This window comes from Apodemus sylvaticus, chromosome 11, assembly GCF_947179515.1.
Source record: "Apodemus sylvaticus chromosome 11, mApoSyl1.1, whole genome shotgun sequence".
NCBI lineage: Eukaryota > Metazoa > Chordata > Mammalia > Rodentia > Muridae > Apodemus > Apodemus sylvaticus.
The window spans coordinates 1,120,348-1,141,778 of record NC_067482.1 but is presented as its reverse complement, the minus strand read 5'-3'; the positions used below and the strand labels follow the sequence as shown (position 1 = coordinate 1,141,778).

The window sequence follows — 21,431 nt, the reverse complement described above, 5'->3', positions numbered from 1 at the left end:
GTCAGGATTGACCTTGACCTTCGGTTGTCCATTACAAAGGGCCACTTGGATTCTGGAATGTCTCATTAGTCCCGAATGAGAGCAGCCCCATTTCGGAAAAACTCGGCCAAAGCACCTTGACTTTCTCCCGAAATCCAAGCTTTGAAACAGTCCCACAGCGCCATCTCCTGATACAGTTCTCTACTTCCACCCCACGACACTCAGTAGTGCCTGATTTGTTTTTCAGAGCACGTAAAGGCCTCCAGGAGAGACAGAGACAGTCGCAAGAATAATGGCCGGGCTGAGACGCCCAAGCACTGCTAATGTTGGTTCCACTTTTGGAGTGCCCTGGACGCAACGGAACTGGCCAGGAAGAGGCGGCGCGTAACGGGCTCCTTTTTGTCCGGGCTGAGCGAGTGGGTCACGTGGGGCGATACCCGGAGGCGGAATACTGCGACCGCCTTCTAAAAGCTTCCTGTTCGGGGACGCCTGGATATCCTAGCCATGCGCCCCGCTCATGGCTCTGCTATGCTGTTGTTTTTTGCTGCGTTCTTGGCCGTGCCCTTGGCGTTGGCTGAGACTCCGTACTTGGTGCGTGTGGACGCAGCCCGCCCGCTGAGGCCTCTGTTGCCCTTCTGGAGGAGCACCGGCTTCTGGTGAGGCCCACTACTTTGCAAGTCCAGGAGTTCCCCTTGCTCTGCTCCCTGGGTTCCCCTCATCAGAACTTTGGGCTCTCTGAGTATCATCATTCCTGGACACTCAGAAGTGAAGAGCAAACTCCTTTAGGGTCCACTTTCTCAGGCCAGTCAGTTTCTGGAGTGTGGGGTGGGTTTTGTACCTTAGTGGGTCCCTCGAGTGTCAGAACCTCCCTAAGTGGCCCCCAGTGATCAAGAGCGCAGTACTCAGGCTCTAGGTTCACGATTGTTGCTTTGGCAGAACCTAGGAGTCTCCCAAAGTATCAAGACCTGCCCAGGTTTCTGAGTGTTCCCCTAGTCTCTCTAGAAATGCTCAGATCCTTTTTTTTTTTTAATGGCAGGCAGATGCCCTATTTAGAATATGGTACTGTGTCCTGTGGGAGCCCTCCCGCCCCAAACAAGACTGTACAACATTTTGGTGAATGGGCTACTTTATCATACATTCTGGAGACACACAGTTCATCGACAAGGGTCTAGGCAGTTAGGTGATGCATGTATAAAATCTGGTATGCTGCAGCCCCCTGCTTAGGACAAACACTTTACTTCTTTGTCCTATCCCTAGCCCCCCATTGCCTCACGACCAGGCTGACCAGTACGACCTTAGTTGGGACCAGCAACTGAACCTTGCCTATGTAGGTGCCGTACCTCACAGTGGCATTGAGCAGGTCCGGATACACTGGCTGCTGGACCTCATCACAGCCAGGTGGGTGATACTGAAGTGGGTACCCTGGGAGTTGCTGGTCAGAGCTTGTTTTACAAGGATGCTGAGGTGGTGGATCTGACCTTGTCGGACCAGCTGTGGGACACAGTGCTGGGCTGTGGTTGGGGGAGAATTAGGTAGGGCACAGGGCTGGGGCTGTGCTTCCTGTTAGAGCATCCTGTTGGGCAGAAGAGGAGGGGAATGTTTGCTTGGCCATGCCAACGGCAGACCCTGCATGGAATACAGGTGGTTTCCTCCTGAGGTTTTCTTAGACGTACAGAATGGGGTTAGTGTCTACTGTGCCTGGCTTTGTACCATACATATACCACATTGTGGTTACCAGTATAAACTGTATAGAGACATTGTGCCCAAAGGTCAGGTTGAGGTTCTATGAGTCACATTGCCTTAGACAGTGACACTGGACTGTGGCTCTGGATCAGGTGGCTGGCTGCCTTTGCAAGGGTCCCATCAAGATGAGCACCAGGCATGAGGAGGCCTTTCAGAAATTCACACCCTTGAGACTTGGACACGTATCCAGCTCATATCTGGTACCTGGTGGTACAGGGAATGGGAAAGTGTCCTTTTGGCATCTTGGAGCTCATATAGTTTTCAGGACTATTTCAGATAAGATGATAATACAGAATATCAAAATGGGCACTGTGTCGGCTGAGAGATCATGTGTGTGGGCGCAGCTGCCCTGGTTGAATAGGCACCAGGGGGCAGCAGTGGACTCAGAGGTAGAGTCTCAATCACTGAATGTTTGGAATCCTTGACACTGAATGTGTTAAGGGTGCTGCACTTTCCTTTTCTTAGCTGGAGTTCCCTGGCTTCTCCAGCGCAAAGATGGTCCAAAGGTTTATCTCTAATGACTTTATCACTCATACCACTCCTACAGAGGAGCTCAGTACTGGCTTGTGAATACAGGTCTCAGCTCTTGAGGGCCCTGCTAGAAGGCAGAGTCAGCAGCCTCACGGCGGGCACATGCAGCCTCCACAGCACTGTGTACACTGGGGAACAGCAGCTCATCTTCAGCTCCCTGGTCTTCTCCAAGGAAGCCCCCTTTTCTCAATGTGTCTCTCACTGAGGGACTGCAGCAAGCCAGAAGCAGGGTGATGTCCAGGGCCCTATAGTTGCTGCGCAGGTCCTTCAACGTGGCCATGCCAGCCACATCCAGGAACAGCAGTGGTGCACAGTCAATGACCACTGTGTGGAAACCAAATGCCAGGGGTACCACCAGCCCTGCCCCACTGCTTACTGAACCCAGATCCTTGCCATCAGCAAGACTTCTGTTACTAACACCCATGTCTGGGCTCTGATCCTTCCTGGTGGCTGAGTGCCCTGCATCCAACCCTGTGAGTTTGTAGAGAGACCGAAGGAAGAAGTCCTTGTTGGCATAGTAGAGTGGACCTGTGAAACGGAACACTCGCACCTCAGGTGGGGGCAGGAGGCCCTCAAACTCAGCAGCATCCTCATAGAAGGTCGAGTCTCCGATTCGAGCAAGAAGGGCAGCCCGTGGACGCTGTGTGCGGCCTGCCAGGCTGAGCAGTGAGAAGAACACTCCAGCTAATAGTCCAGCCTCGGTGCTGACCAGCACACAGGTAGCTGCAGTAGCCACCCACACCAGTGCATCAGCGGGGCTTAGCCGCCAAAGTTGTGGGAGATCCTTCACCTTGCGCAGCGCCCCCCGGAGGCTGACAACAATGATACAAGCTAGCACACATCGCTGCAGATCGTGAAACAGTGGAGCCAGCACCAGCAGCACCAGCAACACCACAGCAGCACTGACTACACTGGACAACTGGGTCTGGCAGCCAGTGGCTGTCTTCACCAGAGTTTTGGACAGAGCAGCACTAGTGGCAAAACAGTGGAAGAAGGCAGGGAGCACATTGCAGCAGCCCACAGCTAGCAGCTCTTGGTTAGCATTGACAGAGTAACCATGACTACGGGCAAACATTTCTGCCAAGGAGATGGAGAAGGCTGAGCCCACAAGGGCCAGGGACATGGCATCCAGGGCCACACGCCACATTATCTTAGGGTCTGGTACCTGTGGGGCCACAAAACCAGTGGGAATGTTGCCAGCCACACTCGAGCCAAACTGTGTATGGAGCTGTCCAAAATGGGACACGATGGTGGCCACCACAATAACTAATAGCTCTGTGGGTACTGGCACCTTCAGACGGTGTCGATAGCGATCCGAGAGTTCCTTAGCTGCCAGCAGCACTCCTAGGCACACGGCACTGGTCACCACATCACACATATTGGCCTGTCCCACATTCTGCAGTAAGCTCAGCCACGTGTGGATCACCATGCCTAGGCCCTGGTGCCGAGGGATCCGCACACCCAGCAGGTGTTTAGCCTGAGAAGTCAAGATGGTCACAGATGCTCCCATAGCAAAGCCATCGAGCAGTGGTTGCGAGAGATAGGTAGACACGAAGCCCAGCTGCAGGATACCCATGAGGACCTGCAGATGAAGTACAGTCAGTGTGATAGGCTATGAGGCAGGCACCACCATTAATATAAAACAAGGGGTGTGGGTCACAGGAATCTACACTTGCTTATTCCTCTGAATGGACTCCTGATATTTTCCACATACATCACAGGCCAGAACAGGGAGGAGCTGTGTTCTGTTCCATGGATGTTGCATGTGGATGCTCACTTCTCACACTCTCACACATGCAGAAATGGGTTTTGATTCAGAATCAGGGCTGTAGGCATCAGAAGGCAGCCCTTCCCCCGTGTCTTATGTGGAGCTCCTTCACCCAGCTCCCTCCAGGGCAGCCATGGAATAGAGGGCTAGAAGGAACAAAGATGACAGGATCAACAGGAAAGGGCGAGGTGTGGGGAGGCCAGGGAAGTGAATACATCTCTACCCCCAGGTCCTGCCTGGGTCAGTGAGCCGAACTGGACATTGGGGTTGCAGTCTAGCTATGCACCTGAGCCATGGCCACATTTGCCCCAGTGCCCTACTCAGACCACACCTGTCCGGGCCAGCCCCTCATACCCCTCCACTCTGTGCCTTCAGCCCCCCCCTGGTACCCAGGCCTGGGCTCCACCTCTGCCTTTGCTGTGCTGTTTTCTCTCTGAGCCTCAGGGATACTTTCTCTACACGCCTCCAGGCTTTCCTGGCAGTGAGTGGCAAGCACCTTCAGGTGCTCTAAGGAACAGGGCCAGCGGCCTGCTTGCTGTGCAGCTGGCTCCTTACCTGATAGAGCCCAGCCATCAGAGTGAGGGCAGTTGCGACGCGAATGGCATAGCAGTCCCGTCCGCAGTCCTGTAGCCCAGCTGTCAGTGTTGTAGCTGAGCTGTTGAGGGTGCTGTCATTGTTCCCGGGCCCTAGAGAATCCTGGGAGGGGTCGAAGCCAGCCAACTGTAGCTCTCGGTCCACCACCTGACCCACCATGAGACACAGCAGGCTGAAGATGCCCACGTTAACATGTCGGGAGGTGCCCATGAGGAAGTAGATAAGGTTGGCAAAGAAGGAAGTGTAGAGGCTATAGATGGGCTGCAACCCAGCCAGCAGTGAGTAGGCTATGGCCTGTGGCACCAGGATAATGCCAATGACCAATCCTGACATAACATCACCTGCTAGGTATTCCTTAAGGCGGTACTGGGGCAGCCAGTGTATAACAGGAAACAGACCCTGCACCAGAGCCTGAGCACATGGCATACTGCAGGTGCAGCTCTTCTTCAGCCTGGCCTTCAGTGTTTCCAGCAAGCCCTGAGACACAGGGGGCTGCCGTCGGACCAGCACCAGTGCCCCACCCTTCTGTTGGGGCTCAGGAGAATCGTCCATCCTGTCTCAGGAGGCTCTTCTGCTAATCTGCAAGGGGAATGGGCATGGTTGAGGTCTAGGCTCTCAGAGCCCAGGAGCCAGCTTCACAGTGAGTTTTTGCCAACCAAACACAGACATCAGAGCTTGTCCTTTTGACAAGAGGTTGTACTTCTGGGTGGATGAGTATAAGGCCTTGAGCTCCAAGATGCTAGTTTTATAGTGAGAGGTGCTTATGACAGCAGCATGCTTCAGGGAGCCGTTTTACCTAGCTTCAGTCCCAGAAGTGCTCTGTGGTCTACCTAACCCAGCCCCTATGTGAAATCTGCCGTCTAAAGCATTCTGAAGATCACCTACCCAAGACAAGGGCTAGACGAAGCCTCTACCAGCCCACATATGGCCAAGCCACAGTGACAGTAGAGGTAGATGCATTTTGAACTTGAACTCCAGCCACTTCCCATCCACCCATTCTGGCAAGGGGCTCTGCCAATCACCCCACTTCTACATGAGTTCTCCCAAGCCATTACCTGTTCTCCTGTGAACACCATGGGTCTGGAGGTTGGCAGAAGACCTTGTATAATGTGTGTGCTGGGGCCCCTGGTCTGTGATAGCCTTCTTCATGAGTTTAGAATGTGTCTCACCAGGCACTAGTATGCTCTGGAACCAGTTACTCCAAGTGCTGAGTCTCTTCTCAGAGGCTCAAGTACATTGAACAAGCACACTGCTTCACAGATGTCCACCTTTGGCCTGGCTATCCTAGCCCCTTCTGACCTTGCCTTGGTACTGAAGAATTCTCAGGCCGTGCTGACCACGTGGTGGCCTTGGTCCTGTTTACAGGTTCCAAAGTGCTTGTTTGTAATATTAATCAAACACTCTCTGATCTCTTGCAACCCAGGACACAGTGGTGACTGTTGGAGCCAATTGTGCCTGGCCTGGGTACTGGGATAACAGCTTCCTTGGTAGGATGGTTGTCCAGCAGGCATCCTAGCTCATGAGAAACATTATGAAAACAATGATACATAAGGGTCATTGGACACTCTGAGGCTCACCCCAAGTGTCTAGGGGTTCGGACGTGTGGAGAAAGGACTCTTAAGTATCACCTGCCTTGTATCCGAGCAACCCCCCAGAGGAATGGTAGTCTAGGTTCCTATTTCTGCTCATTAAGCCATCTTTTCTGGGCCCTGCTGTATGGGTACAAGGGGCCGTTCTTACCTGGGGCACCTGGCCGGCTCTGTAGGCTTTGCAATATCCAGGGGCTGCAGCTCGCTGATCTTCCAATCACTATGGCTTCACTTAATAGACAGAGAGCAGGTTGGCAGGCACCTCTGAGGCTGATCTGTGGAGACTACTCCGCTGGGCTCACTGTTAAATTATTTACCCAAAAGATAGCTGAGTCATGGGTTTCCCTAGTCAAATGAATGTTACCTGAGCAGCTAATCCGGTGAGCTAATCCGGCAAGTTGTACTATAATCAGAGGCTCACAAGTAATTACGGTTGTGTGGGCCTCTGATAAACTCTCCTCTATAGAGGGGTGGGTGCTCCAGGTGCAGCAGCTTCTGTCTTGTTATGAGGAAGAGGAGGTGGAGCCAGGAGTGGCTGAGGCAGGATACTTGAGTGTGAGGCCCCAGAGGAGCTGAGTGAAATCATGAGATTCTGGGGTCAAATACAACTGACTCCGCCTACCCAGATGGAGACTGTTCTGGCTGGAGTAAGCTGAAGCTCGGCTTCTGTTCCATGTCCCTGAGTGCAGTGCATGTGCAAGGCTACTGTTGAATGTGTACATATTTGTGAGTGAACTCCTACCTGTGTTGTGCATAGTCTGTCAGCATAAAAATAGATGTGTTCTTCCCTGCGGGCAGGGAGTCTAGATTGGCCTCAGTTCCATCCACCCTTCCTTTCCTTCCCTCCCTGGTACTGACCCCTGTTATCCTGGTGAGGAACTTGGCTCCAGTGTACCTCTGCAGGACATGAGACTTGCCTTGTAAGGACAGCCTAGAGATAAATGGCTCTTTAACATTAACATAAGTAATCAGTGCTCTCAGACTTGAAGTTTGCCCCCAAATTCTGTAAGGCTGGTCAGAACCCTCAGATCCACATCTTGTGAGCAATGGGTTTCTCACATTGTGCTTAAGAGTAAGTAGTTTTGTGTAACAGTCTTGCTGTCTTCTGTGGGCTCCTGTATTCTGGGTGCTCTTCCATGCTGGAGGTAGTCCTTTTCATTATGGCTAGAAGGCCATCTAGTCTGGTCTGCTGTCTCCACAGGCCCCAGCAGTGGGCAGTTTGCCTTTGGACTGGGCAAAGTAAAGCTATGCTTTACTCCTCTTATCCCCAAGGGTCTTGAGAAAGGGCTTAGAATAAACAGTTGTCTTCAGAACCATCTGGGACCCTGAGACTTCATTCCTCCAGGTCAGGGGACAATAAGAATTCAGAGTCCTGTCCAGTTCACAGGTTGGGCACTTCTTTGGGACACTGACCGGTCTTGACCAGTTCCTGGCAGCCATGGGCCTGGCCACAGCCCCACTTGTGGGCTGGAATGGAATGTGGGTGGAGTGGGAAGCCTGAGACTAGGCTGGATCCTCTGTGGTTTAGGTCCTCCACCTCTGCTCTCAGGCGCCCCACCTGGGTGCTGTCCTGTTCTCCAAGAAGGTCTCCTGTTCGTAGAAGAGCCTATTTCGGGCCCCAGGATCTCAACTTGTTCTGCCCTATGTGGAGCTGGACCTCCTCTTGCCCTTACAACAAGCTCTGAGCCACTCTTTGCACAGCAGTTGGTAATGGTGGCTTACAGGAGCAGTTACCCAGTGGGTGTGGTGGGGTTGGTCAGATAAAAGGCTCCTCTAGTGGTCTGGAGATAACTACTGGGGGTGTCATATAATGATAACCTATCCAGTTACCCACACAGGGGCTCTGGGGAATGTACTGTAGCTACATCTTTGAGAATGGCAGAACTGAAATTGTGGACTGATGCCCCGTAAACACAGAGGTGCTGGGCTGGAGGAGAGGATGGGAGTATTCACTTTCCCTTCAAAGCAGACAGAAAACAGTGTAGGGATGGCCCCTCCCCTCTCCACCACCCTGGGTGGGAGGGATTGACCAGACCTCTTTGTGGTCAGTGTCCACAGCAAATTGAAATGCAGATGAAGTCATGTCTTCCATGATTTGCCAAGAGTCTCCTGCTCTACTCTTCCCTCTGCCTCTACAGCTCTATGCACTCAGGGTGGTGCTGCAGTGGGTTGACCAGGCTCACTGTCCCACCCGATGTGCTCATTGAGCTGCAGGCACCTTGGCTTGCTGCTGGACACACAAAGGGCAGGGGTATGAGGCCCATAAGTCTGTTTGGTCCTATGCAGCTCAGTGATTTTTATTTTCTTTTATCTCTAAGTCCACCCTTTAAGAACTGAATTGTTTATTTGGGAAGAAAACACCGTACCCTGTAACCGTGGGAAATGGTGAGGCAGACAGGCTTTAGGACCAGACCAGAATTTCTGTGCCTTCATCAGGTTCTCCTGAGAGACTCCGAGTGTTTCTGCACCACCCCCATCCCGCTTGGCATCTCGCATAGGCAGCTGTAGACCGTGTTCTCTTCTCTGCCTCTGCCCTCCCAAGCGTGCCGAGTGCACTCACGGCTACTGCTGCACTCCTCTGCGGGAGCGGTCCACCTCCCCGCCAGCTCAGCGCTTCCCTCCGCCCCTATCCTCCCCCATCCTCCATGCGCTCACCCAGGCACTCACCAGTCGCTGTGGCCTCACCCTCTAAGCGCACGCGCTCCTCCTCTAGCAGGAGGCCTGGGAGTTGCTGAGGGCTGCTGTGAAAGGGCCCTTGTGCTTCCTTGCTGGGGCTGCGCCTAGTCTGGCTGTAAGGAGAACTGCCTGGGCTATGGCTCAGGCCGCTCTGCAGGGGATGGCAGACTTGCCTACACCTCCCCTCAATGACTCCCTCCTCCCACTTTAGGACTCTTTAACACCACCACCCGCCCTTCAAGGCAGCAGAGAGGGACAAAGGACTGCTCTCTAGATTTCCTGGGTATGGGAGGCCCCAGGAGGTATCAGGAGGCTGACAGGGTAGAGATGGGGGGGTGAGGGTGGAAGTGAGGGGAGCATCAAACAGACACCCAGGTCTCCATACTGGGTCACAGTCTTGGAACATCTCTGGTTTGAAAGACAGGCAGTGAACATAGGCCTGTTCCTGAGGCCTGCTGTCTTGAGACCTGGTTTGTGAAGACAGGGAGCTGATGACAGTTTCTGCCCCCCAATGACTTGGGACTTTGGAACAAGGATTTAATCTTTATCCAAATGCTTGTTAGGTTTTATTTATTTGCAACTGGTTTTGACCATTGGGTGGGAAGGAAAAGAGTTGAGCAGGTCTGTTTGTGGCTCTAGGCAGAGACTCCAATCCAAAAGCACAGATGGCAGGCTGGACTTGGGGGCAGTAGCTAATGTGACCTTGTACAGTGAGGGGTTGATGTGCCTAGGTTGATGTGCTGTTTCTCATAGTGGTGGTTCTACCACCCACAGTGGAGATTCCGACCCACCACCCCTCTCCAGACAAACCCATGAGCTGTCTTACATGTCTTCTAGGACAACTCGTCGTTAGCAAGCTCTCAGACCCTGGCAGGACTGACCCTTCATACCTGTTGGCTGGTGCCTTCAAGTTACCTCAGCTGCAGATTTAGCCCTCAGGGTGGCTCCTCACCCCTTTCCCATAGTTGTAAGTCAGAGACAGAACTCCAAGCATCAGTGTCCTGAAATCGATACAGTTGCCCTGGGTATTGCCTACAATTCACCTCAGATGTGGCAGTTGACAGTACCCTGGCATCTCTTCCATCATGCCCATTGCAATGTCTTGCTTTCACCTCAATTAGCCACTTCCAGGACCTTTTGAGAGTGTTGTGGATTTGCTTTGTCAGGTGTCTTTAAGATGGCTTGTCACCTGTCTTATGTCTTTCCACCTCAGTGGGGTGACTGATCTGAGCCCTACTTGAATATCTTGAAGGTTTCATGCACACACATTTACATTCCAGGATGAGTGATAGAAGCTTCCATAGTCTTCCCAAGTTTTCAGTGTGTTAGTGTTAGTGTAGGGTTCTATGTACACATATTCATACATACTCAAATGTGACAGACTTTCACAGTGCTATTCTTTTCCAAAGTGAAAGCCCATCTGAAAGCCTGGGTCTCCCTGAGAACTTGGGGCCTGTACATGCTTGAGTGTGGTCTTAGTTCTAAACCAGAGTGTTGAGAAATGCTGCAGCTCTCCAGTCCTGACCTCCCCCCACATCCCACTAGGAAATCATCTGGGCAGGGACTGATCTACAACTTCACCCACTTGGATGCATTCCTGGACCTCCTCATGGAGAACCAGCTTCTCCCTGGTGAGCATCGGCCCTGCTTTCCCCCATCACCCAGCATTCTGTGTCCTGGTGGATGGTGGTATCTCAGCACTAACTGAGGTGTTGGGAAACTACCCCTGTGTTTCAGGATTTGAGCTAATGGGCAGTCCTTCTGGGTACTTCACGGACTTTGAGGACAAGCAGCAGGTGTTTGAATGGAAGGACCTGGTTTCTCTCTTGGCTAGGAGATACATTGGTGAATAGAAGGGGAGAAAACATGGGGGCTGTAGTGGGTTGTCCTGGCGAGGTTCTCCTCCTTGGTCACCCAGGCCACCTAGTGGTCTTCTCTGTCATAGACATCCTTATTCCCTAGCCTGAGATGCCTGATGAGTGAGAGATTCACCTGACGGGGTGGGTTAGGGTAATTGCTTGGAGTCAGATAATCCCATTCAAGTAGAATGCCATTCATGGGTCCCAATCCCTAGGAGATACCAGGTAGGCTCTATCCCCAAACCTGAGGGTAGAGCTCCCTCTGCAGGTAGGTATGGGCTGACACACGTTTCCAAGTGGAACTTTGAGACTTGGAACGAACCAGACCACCATGACTTCGACAACGTGTCCATGACCACACAAGGTAGGCAGCATGTTTCCAGGCCCTGTTGGGTGGGCTGTATGAGAGGGAAGCAGAAAAATCCCAGACCCTCAAGACCCTCCTGTCCTAGGCTTCCTGAATTACTATGATGCGTGCTCCGAGGGGCTGCGCATTGCCAGCCCCACTTTGAAGCTGGGTGGTCCTGGGGATTCCTTCCACCCCCTGCCAAGGTCACCAATGTGCTGGAGCCTCCTGGGTCACTGTGTCAACGGAACCAACTTCTTCACTGGTGAGGTGGGCGTGCGTCTGGATTACATCTCCCTGCACAAGAAGGTATGTGGTGCCCCCACCCCTCCCTGCCTCCTTTGAGCTGAGCCTGTACTGAGGTATGTGCTGGGTGTAGGGTGCAGGAAGCTCCATCTCCATTCTGGAGCAGGAGATGGCAGCTGTGGAGCAGATCCAGCAGCTCTTCCCCGAGTTCAAGGACACTCCTATTTACAATGACGAGGCAGATCCTCTGGTGGGCTGGTCACTGCCACAGCCTTGGAGAGCTGATGTGACTTATGCGGCCCTGGTGGTGAAGGTGGGTCCTTGCCATCAAGCCTCCTCCAACCTCAGGAAGTCTTCCCTGGTTGGGGTGGGGACAGTGCCTGTGGCCAGTGGTACAGGTTCCAACGGCTCCCACGCCCACAGGTCATCGCACAGCACCAGAACCTGCTGTTGGCCAACAGCAGTTCCTCCATGCACTACGTGCTCCTCAGCAATGACAATGCCTTCCTGAGCTACCACCCGTACCCTTTCTCCCAGCGCACACTTACTGCGCGCTTCCAGGTCAACAACACTCACCCACCCCATGTGCAGTTGCTGCGAAAGCCAGTACTTACAGTCATGGGGCTGATGGCCCTGTTGGGTGAGTAATGGTCTTGCTTCTGCATGGGCTGAGTCAAAGTGAAAAATACCATGTTAGCCTGGCACATCCTGGAGCGAGGGAACACGCACAAGCCGGGCAGGGGCAAGCATACTTCCTCCAGCTGCTGATGAGTTTCTTAGGTTCATTTCCCAAATTTCTACCTCTTCATCTCCTCCCATTCTGTGGGCTGAACATATAACAGACTCCCAGTATACAAACGGTAGGAGCCAGGCATTAGGGAGGAAGCCAACAGCTCCAGCCCTCTGCTTGGCCTGCAGATGGAGAGCAACTCTGGGCAGAGGTCTCGAAGGCTGGGACTGTTTTGGACAGCAATCATACAGTGGGTGTCCTGGCCAGCACCCATCACCCTGAAGGCTCTTCAGAGGCCTGGAGTACCACAGTCCTGATCTACACTAGTGATGACACCCATGTACAGCCCAACCACAGTATCCCTGTGACTCTTCGCTTGCGTGGGGTACCTCCTGGCTTAGGTGAGTGGGGTTCTGAAGGAAGGTGGGAACCCAGCTGTAGTGGGCCTAGGGAGGCAAACCCTGGTGTGTGGTTCCACAGAGCTTGTCTACGTAGTACTCTACTTAGACAATCAACTCAGCAGCCCCTACAGTGTGTGGCAGAGCATGGGCCAGCCAGTCTTCCCCTCTGCAGAGCAGTTCCGACATATGCGCATGGTGGAGGTTTGTGGGCAAGTAGGGAGGGAGGGAGGGAGGGAGGGAGGAAGAGAGGGAAGAAGGGAGGGGTTTCTTAGGTACTGAGATTTGGCAACCACAAGCCCTTCCTTGTCCCTAGGACCCAGTGACTGAGGCACCACGTCCTTTTCCTGCTAGGGGCCGCCTGACCCTACACCGGAAGCTTCTGGTGCCATCCCTCCTGCTGGTACATGTATGCGCACGCCCCTTGAAGCCACCAGGACAGGCAAGTGGCAACCTCCCACCCTACCTGTGAGGCTGGTTAGCTCAGTCCTTCACGGCTACTTCCTCCTCACAGGTCAGCCGGCTCCGTGCACTGCCCCTGACACGTGGGCAGCTGGTTTTGGTCTGGTCTGATGAACACGTGGGCTCCAAGTGCGTGAGTGGAGTGGTGGTCCTTTCCTATGTCATCACCCTAGTGATCATTCATTTCCCTCTTCTGCCATATGTTCTGTACACACTGCGTATACACCTGCACAGACCCAAAATGAGTTGGAGATCACATACAGTGATAGCCTCCAGTCCCCTCACTGTGGTCTGTCACAATTTTGAGAGTGCCCAGGGACCTTGGATATGCTATCAAGGGAGCTGAAGAGTATAGGGTTGTGGGTCCACCCTATCCCTTCCATCCAGGCCTTCAGAGTTTACCTAGCCCCAGCTTCAGTACTGACCCATCCCTCCTCAGGTGCCTGTGGACATATGAGATCCAGTTTTCCCAGAAGGGTGAAGTGTATACCCCAATCAACAGGAGGCCGTCTACTTTTAACCTCTTTGTGTTCAGCCCAGGTACACCTAAAACCCTAGCCTTGGCAGTTGTACTGCTGGACCTTAGTACAGTATGATGTGGGTTGGGTCTGGAGTTTTGAGAGCTTCAGAAAACATGTGCTTTTGTGTCCGTAGACACAGCTGTGGTCTCTGGCTCCTACCGAGTACGAGCATTGGACTACTGGACTCGGCCGGGCCCCTTCTCTGACCCTGTGACTTACCTGGATGTCCCTGCCTCATGAGAGCCATTGGCTCCTAGTGACTGGTGAGCCTGTGCTGACTGGTGAATGGAGTCAACCAGGCTGAGCTAGACTGCCATTAGCTAGCCAGTTGACTGTCAGCTTCTGTTGCTGTTCTCCTATTTCCCTTTAAAGTGTCTTTCTCTACCTCAGACTTATGGTCAGCCTTTGTGGATGAACAGTTTACAGGGCCCAGTTGGAATGACCTTTGCCCACCTTCCTCCCCATTCCCAGCTGTTAAAAGTTTAAATGTGGAACTGGAAAGATGGCTCAGCGGATAAAGTGCTTGCTGTGCAAACACAGGGATTTGTGTTCAGATATCTTGCAGTCATGTAAAGGCTAGGCAATATATGCCTATTGTCCTAGCGTTGGTGGAAGGGACAGAGAGAGGCCAGGGCTCACTGACCTTCCAGTCTACCTGAAACCGCAAGTTCCAGGGTCAGTAAGAAACCATGTTTTAGAAAAATCAAGTAGAGAGAGTGTGTGTGCGCGCGCACACACACACACACACACCACAGTTTAAATTCAGTTTCTTGAGCTTCTTTAATATCAAAAATGAAGTTATGTACTTCTGAAATACAATTGCATAGAGTAAACATCTCCATTCCAATAGGAAAATAAACAACAGGGAAGGATTTAAGTGAAGCAAGACTAAAACATATCAAGACAAACATTAAATTAAACACATCAATAGAAGAAAATAGAGGAAAGTGTTTATTTCATTTGTATTTCTACATTATAGTCTATCATCTAAGGAAGTTAGAAGGAAGTCATGCAGATGCCATGGAGAGGAACTGCTTACTGGCTTACTCTCAAGGGTTTGCTCCAACTGTATTCTTATGCATCCCAGGATAACCAGTCACAGGGTGGGCACCACCCACAATGGTCTGGAACCTCCCATGTCAATCAATAATTTAAGAAAATAGGCTCACCCATAGGTCAATCTTGTTGGGCATTTTTCTCAATTGTGGTTCCTTCTTCCCAAATGACTGTAACTTGTGACAAACTGAAATAAAACCATCCCAACCTTGCTACACATTACCTGGCCTCTGAAGTCTTCTTTTAAATCTGTGTGGAAGCCAGCCTAACTCTGTAACTGTAACTCTTACATTTTACCTTCTAAGCCAGCATCCTGTGGATTGCAGTGTGCTGTCAGTTTGAGTGGCAGTTGAGGACTCCTGGGCCATCCATGGCTATAGTAAATATGGAGTGCCTTGTTGCTTAGTCCCATGCATTTGGGCAGAATATCATGGTGATGATAGCTAGTAGAGGGGGAGGCTATTCACCCCAAAGGGAACAGGAAGTAGAGAGAGGATAGAATTAAACTAAACACTTCTTCACTGACCTGCTTTGTTTAACTAGCCCTACTTCTTAAAGTTTCTAGAATCTTCCAAAATAGAACCATCACCTGGAAACTAAATTTAAGATGTAAGCCTGGGGAAGTATATTTAAAATTCAAAATAGGCTGATATTCCTACCTTGGTTCTGGCTACTGGAAGAACCCTTTCTCTTTCAGTACAAACACCTGGTATGTCCTATAATGGCCTGTTGGACATACATGCCCTTAATTCATCCTGCACATTTTCTTTTTCTCCAGTAGCACACAGAAGTCCAGCATGCAGAAGTTTGTGCTGCAGTCTAGGCATACTCCCAAGATCTTTCTAAATTAGTATTACCTACTGTCCAGGAAATGAGTCTGAATGTAATGGTCATACATTGTGCATGGCTATATCCAAATTCAGAGTTCCTCTGGCCTTGTGCCTCTTGAAGTGAATGAAATATGATGACCTTCTGTAGGGTGTTTTTTTATCCCTTTGTGGACCCTTGGCTGGCCTTGAAATCTTGACTCACCTGTCTCAGCCTCCCTAGTATTAAGATTACAAGTATGTCCCACCATGTCTGCCAATTACCTCTCACTTTAAATAAAATATGACATTTCCCACTGCCATGAGATCACCTACAACAGGCTTCTCTGGAGGATCCTGAGCTTTTCAGAGCTTGTCTCCCACCCCTTGGAAGTATGTTTTACTAAACCCTCTGAGGCATGTAACTTCTTGTCTACCAATCCAGGGAGCATGACCAGCAGGTTGCATTAATTTTGGAAGAGTGATATCATCAAGGCAAACTTGAGGTGTGCTGACATCCATTATGGGAAAAGAAGACAGCTCTTGATGAGACAAAGAGTGCTTTACAGTGGAGAAGCTGGTGTGTCAGGCAGCCAGGCCTCAGATATAGTGGGTGTTGCCATGGTTATGCTGCAGTGAACCACCAACAGGTAATACCCAGGGGGCAGGTTATGAGGGTCTGGAGGGAGACCTCTCGATCTCCCACTCTGTCCTGGAAACTGGAAAGGGGCCTAGGGGATGATCTTCAGAACAAGCCAAGTGTGGTCTGCTGACTGATGCCCACAAACCTCACTGACCGCTAGGCCACTCAGTTTTTAGGTGACAGAGCTGCAGCCACTCAGACTCATTATCAAACGACTGTAGGAGTTCACCTTCTCTCTTCTGGGTGGGATCCAGCCTCCTCCTTTCTAGGCTTTATGTCTGTAAAGTGGCTCAGGTCAGGAATTAATATGAGACCCTGGAGCAACATTATGATAGTTTGTACCAGTAAAGGGTCCTGTGGGCCCACCTCTTCAGCCTTTATGTCTAGCAGTGCTCTGCAGCCTGTAGTTTGCATGGACATGGATAATTTCTCAGGCCCTCTTACCTTGTGATGATTATCTTCTTAACTCACTGGTACCTTCAGTGTCACAGACCTCTGCAGGCAATATGGAAGTGCTTGAGTAATACCCTTGTTCATGAGCCAGCTCTGAAGCATCCTATCTGCCTGTGCTGTGGTTGCTTCCAAAAGGCTTCAGATATTGTTTGGTACACTCAGGGTTGTCCCTGTGTACATCAGCAAGGCGCTATCACCAGCCTCCTTGCTACAGTATGTGCACACAGGGTATAGTTCAGGTCCCTCATCGGTACTTTTGAATCCTGTAGCGACTTAGTCTTACACTGCAGACCTCAGGCTCTTGGTACTCTAGGCAGTTAAGGTAGGAACAATTTTGGAAAGCAGCTTACTGATTTGCTCAGCTTGTTCTCTTATAATACACAGGTCCACCTGCCCAGAGATGGCACAGAGTATCCACAGTGGGTTAGGTCCTTCCACATCAGTCATTAATCAAGAAAATTCTCCTTCAGATTCACCCACAGGCCAATCTGATAGAGGCAATTCCTCAGTTGAGGTTTCCTCTACATGGATGACTCTAGTTTGTGTCAGGTTGACAAAACCTAATCTTGACAGAAGGTCTGTGTCATAAAGCCACTTCTAGCCCTGATGACTGGGACATAGTTGGTGCACCTAGGCCAGAATGGCACTACCTTGGCTTGGAGTTTTCAGCATATAAATCTTGGTTAATACTGCCTCCCTTGCCCTTTCCCACATGTGGGTGGTGACTCATCAGGATTTGGGGCTGTGGGGAGGTCTGATTGTGGCATGGCAGTCCTTCAGGGGTCCAGGGCATGTCTTCCTCAAAACTGGCATCAGTTCTGGGTACATCCCTTGAGTGTTCCCCATCCTCAGCTCTTTGCCTACACATTATCATGCTGGGTGATGCCTGCCTGCCTTGTCCTCTGGGATGGGTTCAGCTCTAGGTCAGGATCCTTTCTGTAGCCTCTAGTCAGGGAATCTACTTGGTCTCATACTGGAGAGAGACAATGTGTAGGATATCAGTGACGAGAGACTCTTCCTCACTAAGGTTAAGGTTGAGTCACAGACAATTCCCCATCAATTTTGTGTCACCAGGCCCCATTCACTGGTGCTTTATGACCCCACAGAACCCTTGTTCCTGGGGCCTTGGTATTCAGATTGCTGGACAGAAATTCATCCAGATCAAGTGCTACCTGGGAGTGGGCACTGAGACTGTACACTCCTGCTCATGCCTGGACCACTGCCAGGTGAACAGAACCCTGGCAGTGGCTCTGAGAAGACTCTCTTACCCATCAATATGCAAACTATGGTGAGGCTTACTTAGTACCTGTGGCTCCTTCCAGCACCTCTCACTTTACCCCTACCCTAAACTTCTTCAGCCTAGGGGCTGGGCTTCTTTGCCACTCTTCCCCCAGCTTCTCTTTCTTATAATATCCTGCCATTTTGGCCATATGTTCTCTTGGCCTCATGCTCCTTGGCTCCTCTCTTGGTCCACTTGCCATATCTCCTCTTCCTCTATCACTCTGCCTCCTTTCATGGCCTGGTTCAGCTTGGACCCTTCCAGATGTCACTGGTTGAACTCTCCCTAATATCTAAAATAAAACATATCTCCCCAACCATACCTTGGAGTGGTCATGTCCTCACTTTTATTCAGGGTGCTATATTAGTTAATTTTCTATTGCTATGATAATACATCATGACCAAGGCATCTATGGAAGAGTTTATTATGACTTATAGTTTCAGAGGGAAAAAAGTTGATTATGGCTGGAAGGCATAGAAGTAAGAAGTAGGCACAGTCCTGTAGCAGGAAACAGGTTTCAAACAGACACACAAATCAGAGCGAGTGAGCTGGAAGTAGGGCGAGGGCATAAACTCTCAAAAACCCGTCTCCATGGAGGATTTACTCCAGCAAGGCTGCACCTCTTTGTGGTACTCCCCAAATGGCACCACCAACTGGGACCCAAGTATTCAAATGTCTAAGCTTATAGAGAACATTTCTAATTCGAGGCACCACATTCCATCCCCTGGTCCCCACAAGCCTGTGACCATATCATGATGCAAAACTCATTTACCCCAACTTCCCAAAGTTTTTAATATCTAACACTGTTAACCCAGAGTCTCTTCTGAAATGCAAAACAATCTCAAAATTAAAAAGTAATGTTACGTTATATATACATATGTATGTATGTATGTATGTATGTATGTATGTGCCAACTACAAGGACATATAATATACATTACCATTCCAAAGGGGAAGAATGGAGGTATAATGGGAAAATGCTGCATCAAAGTAAGGCTGAAGCCTAGTAAGGAAAACTAAGTCCTGTAGTTCTGTGTCTAGTGCCAAAGACTTTAGTTTTAAAGGGCGTAGATGGCTCAGCCTGTAACTCTTCTTGACAGATGCCTCATGGCTTAGCATCTCTGACATTCTGGAGTTTTCATTGCAACCCAGTTTCACTGTCGCAGCTTCATACAGTAGTGCTTTCACAGGACTCCCCTTCCAAACACTGCCTGGCCTCAGTCGGGAATAAAGCTGCTGTAGCCACCTGTGCATGAGTCTTCTCAGGCCTTCATTTCTGTTGGTTTTTGGCATGGAAGTATGATGGCTACAGTTATGTTAGTCCTTCAAGAACCTGTGAAACATTTCCAAAATGGCGGTGCCATATTACATACTCAGCTAGCACGTGTGTCATGTTGTACTTCTTGCTCTGATGGATCTTTGTATTGTGATCTTCTGTCTTGCCAAGCACATACAAGTCATATTGGACACAGAGGTGTCCATACAGCTGGCCTTGTCCTTTACAAATAGGAACATTCTACTTCCTCCAGTCTCATCTCTCACTTTTCTCTCTTTATGATGTAGGATCTTATTGTGTAGCCTAAGCTGGCCTCAAACTCACAATCCTCTTGCTTCAGCAAGACATCACAGGTGTATCCCACCATACCTTCCTTGGATATTTCCTGTGATTCTGCACCGAGGAAGGACCACAGGTGGATTAAACAGAAGTAAAGACTGAACATGAGCATCTAGTTCCTCATTTTAGGGAAAAGTAGTTTTCAGTTATGTGTGAGGCTGAATATAGGTTTTTGGGGTTTGGGGTATTTTTGTGTGTCTATTATTTATTTATTTATTTATTTATTTATTTTCACATTTTTATTTACTTTGGTAGCTACCTTTTGCCAAGCTAAGGAAATTGCTTTCTGTCCCAAGTCAGAGGACAGTCCATTCTGGGAGTCAGGAAGGGTGCTGAGCCTGTCTTGTGCTTTTCTGTGTCCCTATGGCCACTAACTTGGCTTCCTGAACTGGCTGCTTTTTGGAGGCAAAGCTAGTTTTGCAGCTGGAGAGAGGACTTCCCTACACCCCTCCCAAATCTGGACATTTTCTTCATTTTATTGAAGGTGTTTGGAATATTTATATTTACTATCATTATAGATAAAATTGGGTGTATATCTGTCATCTTGTCTTTTATTTTCTCATTTGTTCTTCTTTGGGATGATTTTTTCCCACCTTTGCCCCTATATTACTCTACTATGTGAAATCATCTGATGGTTTAGAGAATTTAGACCAAACTTGCCTTTTTTTTTTTTTTTTTTTTTTTTGAGACAGGGTTTCTCTGTGTATCCCTGGCTGTCCTAGAACTCACTATGTAGATCAGGCTGGCCTTGAACTTGAAAATCTGCCTTCCTCTGCCTCCCAAGTGCTGGGATTAAAGGCGTGCACCACCACTGCCCGGCCCAAACTTGCTTTTTAAGATGGGGTCTTTCTATATTGCCCAATCCATTCTCTTGGTGTAGACACTGGAGCTGTTAGGACTAGAGTGACATCAAACTCTGCTTCCTGCTAAGTTTTTAGCCTATTTTCAGTTTAGCTTCAATTCATATTACCTCATAAGTAGAAAATAACATATTTTCATTGTTTGCAGAGTTTGTGCTATTGCGATTACATATTTTACATTTTCATATGTGTGGGTATGGTCACTCCACTCAGCCATCCACCTGTGCTGTCTTTGCACAGTTATGCTGCATTCAATTCCAGAAACCCTTGCTTTGGCAATTATCCATCATTTAATTTCAGGCGTTTAATTCCATACATAGAAATTAGATTTGTGATTGCATGATGTTTTCTCCCCATGATTGTATGCAACGTCTCCATTTTCTTTGTAGCACCCCATCTTCTGTTCTCACAGTCTCACTCTACAGTCAGGTTGTTCTTCTGTAACTCACAACACCCTGAGCCCCAGTCTCCTGAGTACTGGGATGACTGATTACTCCTGGCTTTCTGCAACATCTGAAAAACAGAAATAATTACAGAAAGCATGTTATGTTTCTGCTTTCTAACTCTGCTACTTGTTGCTTCTGTCCACCTTCCCCATCAGAGTTATAACTTCACATTTCTTTTCCTGTTTATATAGGACATCTAGAATTTTTCTATTTCTGCTCATGCTTCTGGGATGTCACTGGGTCACTTGGAATCTGGGAGAGCCTCCGGGTCTCATTTTCATACATCATCAGGAAGGGACAAAACTACTTGGTCTGGGTGATTCTCCCACACTTCAACTGAGGAAAGCTTATTTGTATATTTTACCTACTGTTCTTGAACTTTGGGGTCTGACTTGGGCTGCGGACACTGTGTCTGACTGAACCCAGTGTTTCCTGTTCTCCTAGAATTTCCCACCCTTGTTTTCTCTGTCCTTTCTGGAAGCCCTCAGTGCTGGGTGGGGTTTTCTGAAGTTTCTGGAAATCAGTGGATTTTTGTCCTCTTGCCCTCTACCTGCATCTCACCTGGGCTCTGCCTGGGGGTGTGGAGGACAATTGTTGGCAGCCATCTCCCAAGCGGTGCCATCTGACCTTTGCTGCCTGTCTCCTGTCTTTAGTGGCTTCCACATATATCTGTCACTATTAATTACTTCAGGTGAGAGTGCAAATCTGATCCTCACTACATCTCAGTTCTCTGCTGGTCTCTTTGGGGGCATATGTACTTTTCAGCCTCTGCTGCTGATCCTGAGCTGTCTACCTTGTTCAGCAGCCACACTTCCAGGCCATCACAGAGCCT

At 49.8% G+C, this 21,431-nt stretch overlaps 2 protein-coding genes across 6 annotated transcripts; one reads left to right on the top strand and one right to left on the bottom strand.

Annotated features, from left to right (window-relative positions):
- Window positions 1-384: 384 nt before the first annotated feature.
- Idua (alpha-L-iduronidase) lies at window positions 385-14,720 on the top strand. Of its 4 annotated transcripts, none has more exons than XM_052198468.1 (14): window positions 386-635; window positions 1,237-1,377; window positions 10,426-10,511; window positions 10,618-10,725; window positions 11,008-11,103; window positions 11,192-11,394; window positions 11,498-11,644; window positions 11,755-11,971; window positions 12,250-12,462; window positions 12,542-12,663; window positions 12,776-12,901; window positions 12,974-13,050; window positions 13,361-13,461; window positions 13,576-14,720. In XM_052198468.1, the coding sequence occupies exons 1-14, from the start codon at window positions 484-486 to the stop codon at window positions 13,680-13,682; spliced, it is 1,896 nt and encodes a 631-aa protein (XP_052054428.1). In that variant the 5' UTR covers window positions 386-483; the 3' UTR covers window positions 13,683-14,720. The 4 variants fall into 4 exon arrangements, with proteins under 4 accessions (XP_052054429.1, XP_052054428.1, XP_052054430.1 ...); XM_052198467.1 differs by having other exon boundaries at window positions 390-635; window positions 11,465-11,644; XM_052198469.1 differs by lacking the exon at window positions 10,618-10,725 and having other exon boundaries at window positions 385-635; window positions 11,465-11,644.
- Window positions 1,088-9,114, bottom strand: Slc26a1 (solute carrier family 26 member 1). Of its 2 annotated transcripts, XM_052198464.1 has the most exons (4): window positions 8,872-9,114; window positions 6,356-6,505; window positions 4,577-5,194; window positions 1,088-3,835 (listed from the first exon to the last, which is right to left on the bottom strand). In XM_052198464.1, the coding sequence occupies exons 3-4, from the start codon at window positions 5,165-5,167 to the stop codon at window positions 2,321-2,323; spliced, it is 2,106 nt and encodes a 701-aa protein (XP_052054424.1). In that variant the 5' UTR covers window positions 5,168-5,194; window positions 6,356-6,505; window positions 8,872-9,114; the 3' UTR covers window positions 1,088-2,320. The 2 variants fall into 2 exon arrangements, with proteins under 2 accessions (XP_052054424.1, XP_052054425.1); XM_052198465.1 differs by lacking the exon at window positions 8,872-9,114 and having other exon boundaries at window positions 6,356-7,014.
- Window positions 14,721-21,431: the final 6,711 nt, after the last annotated feature.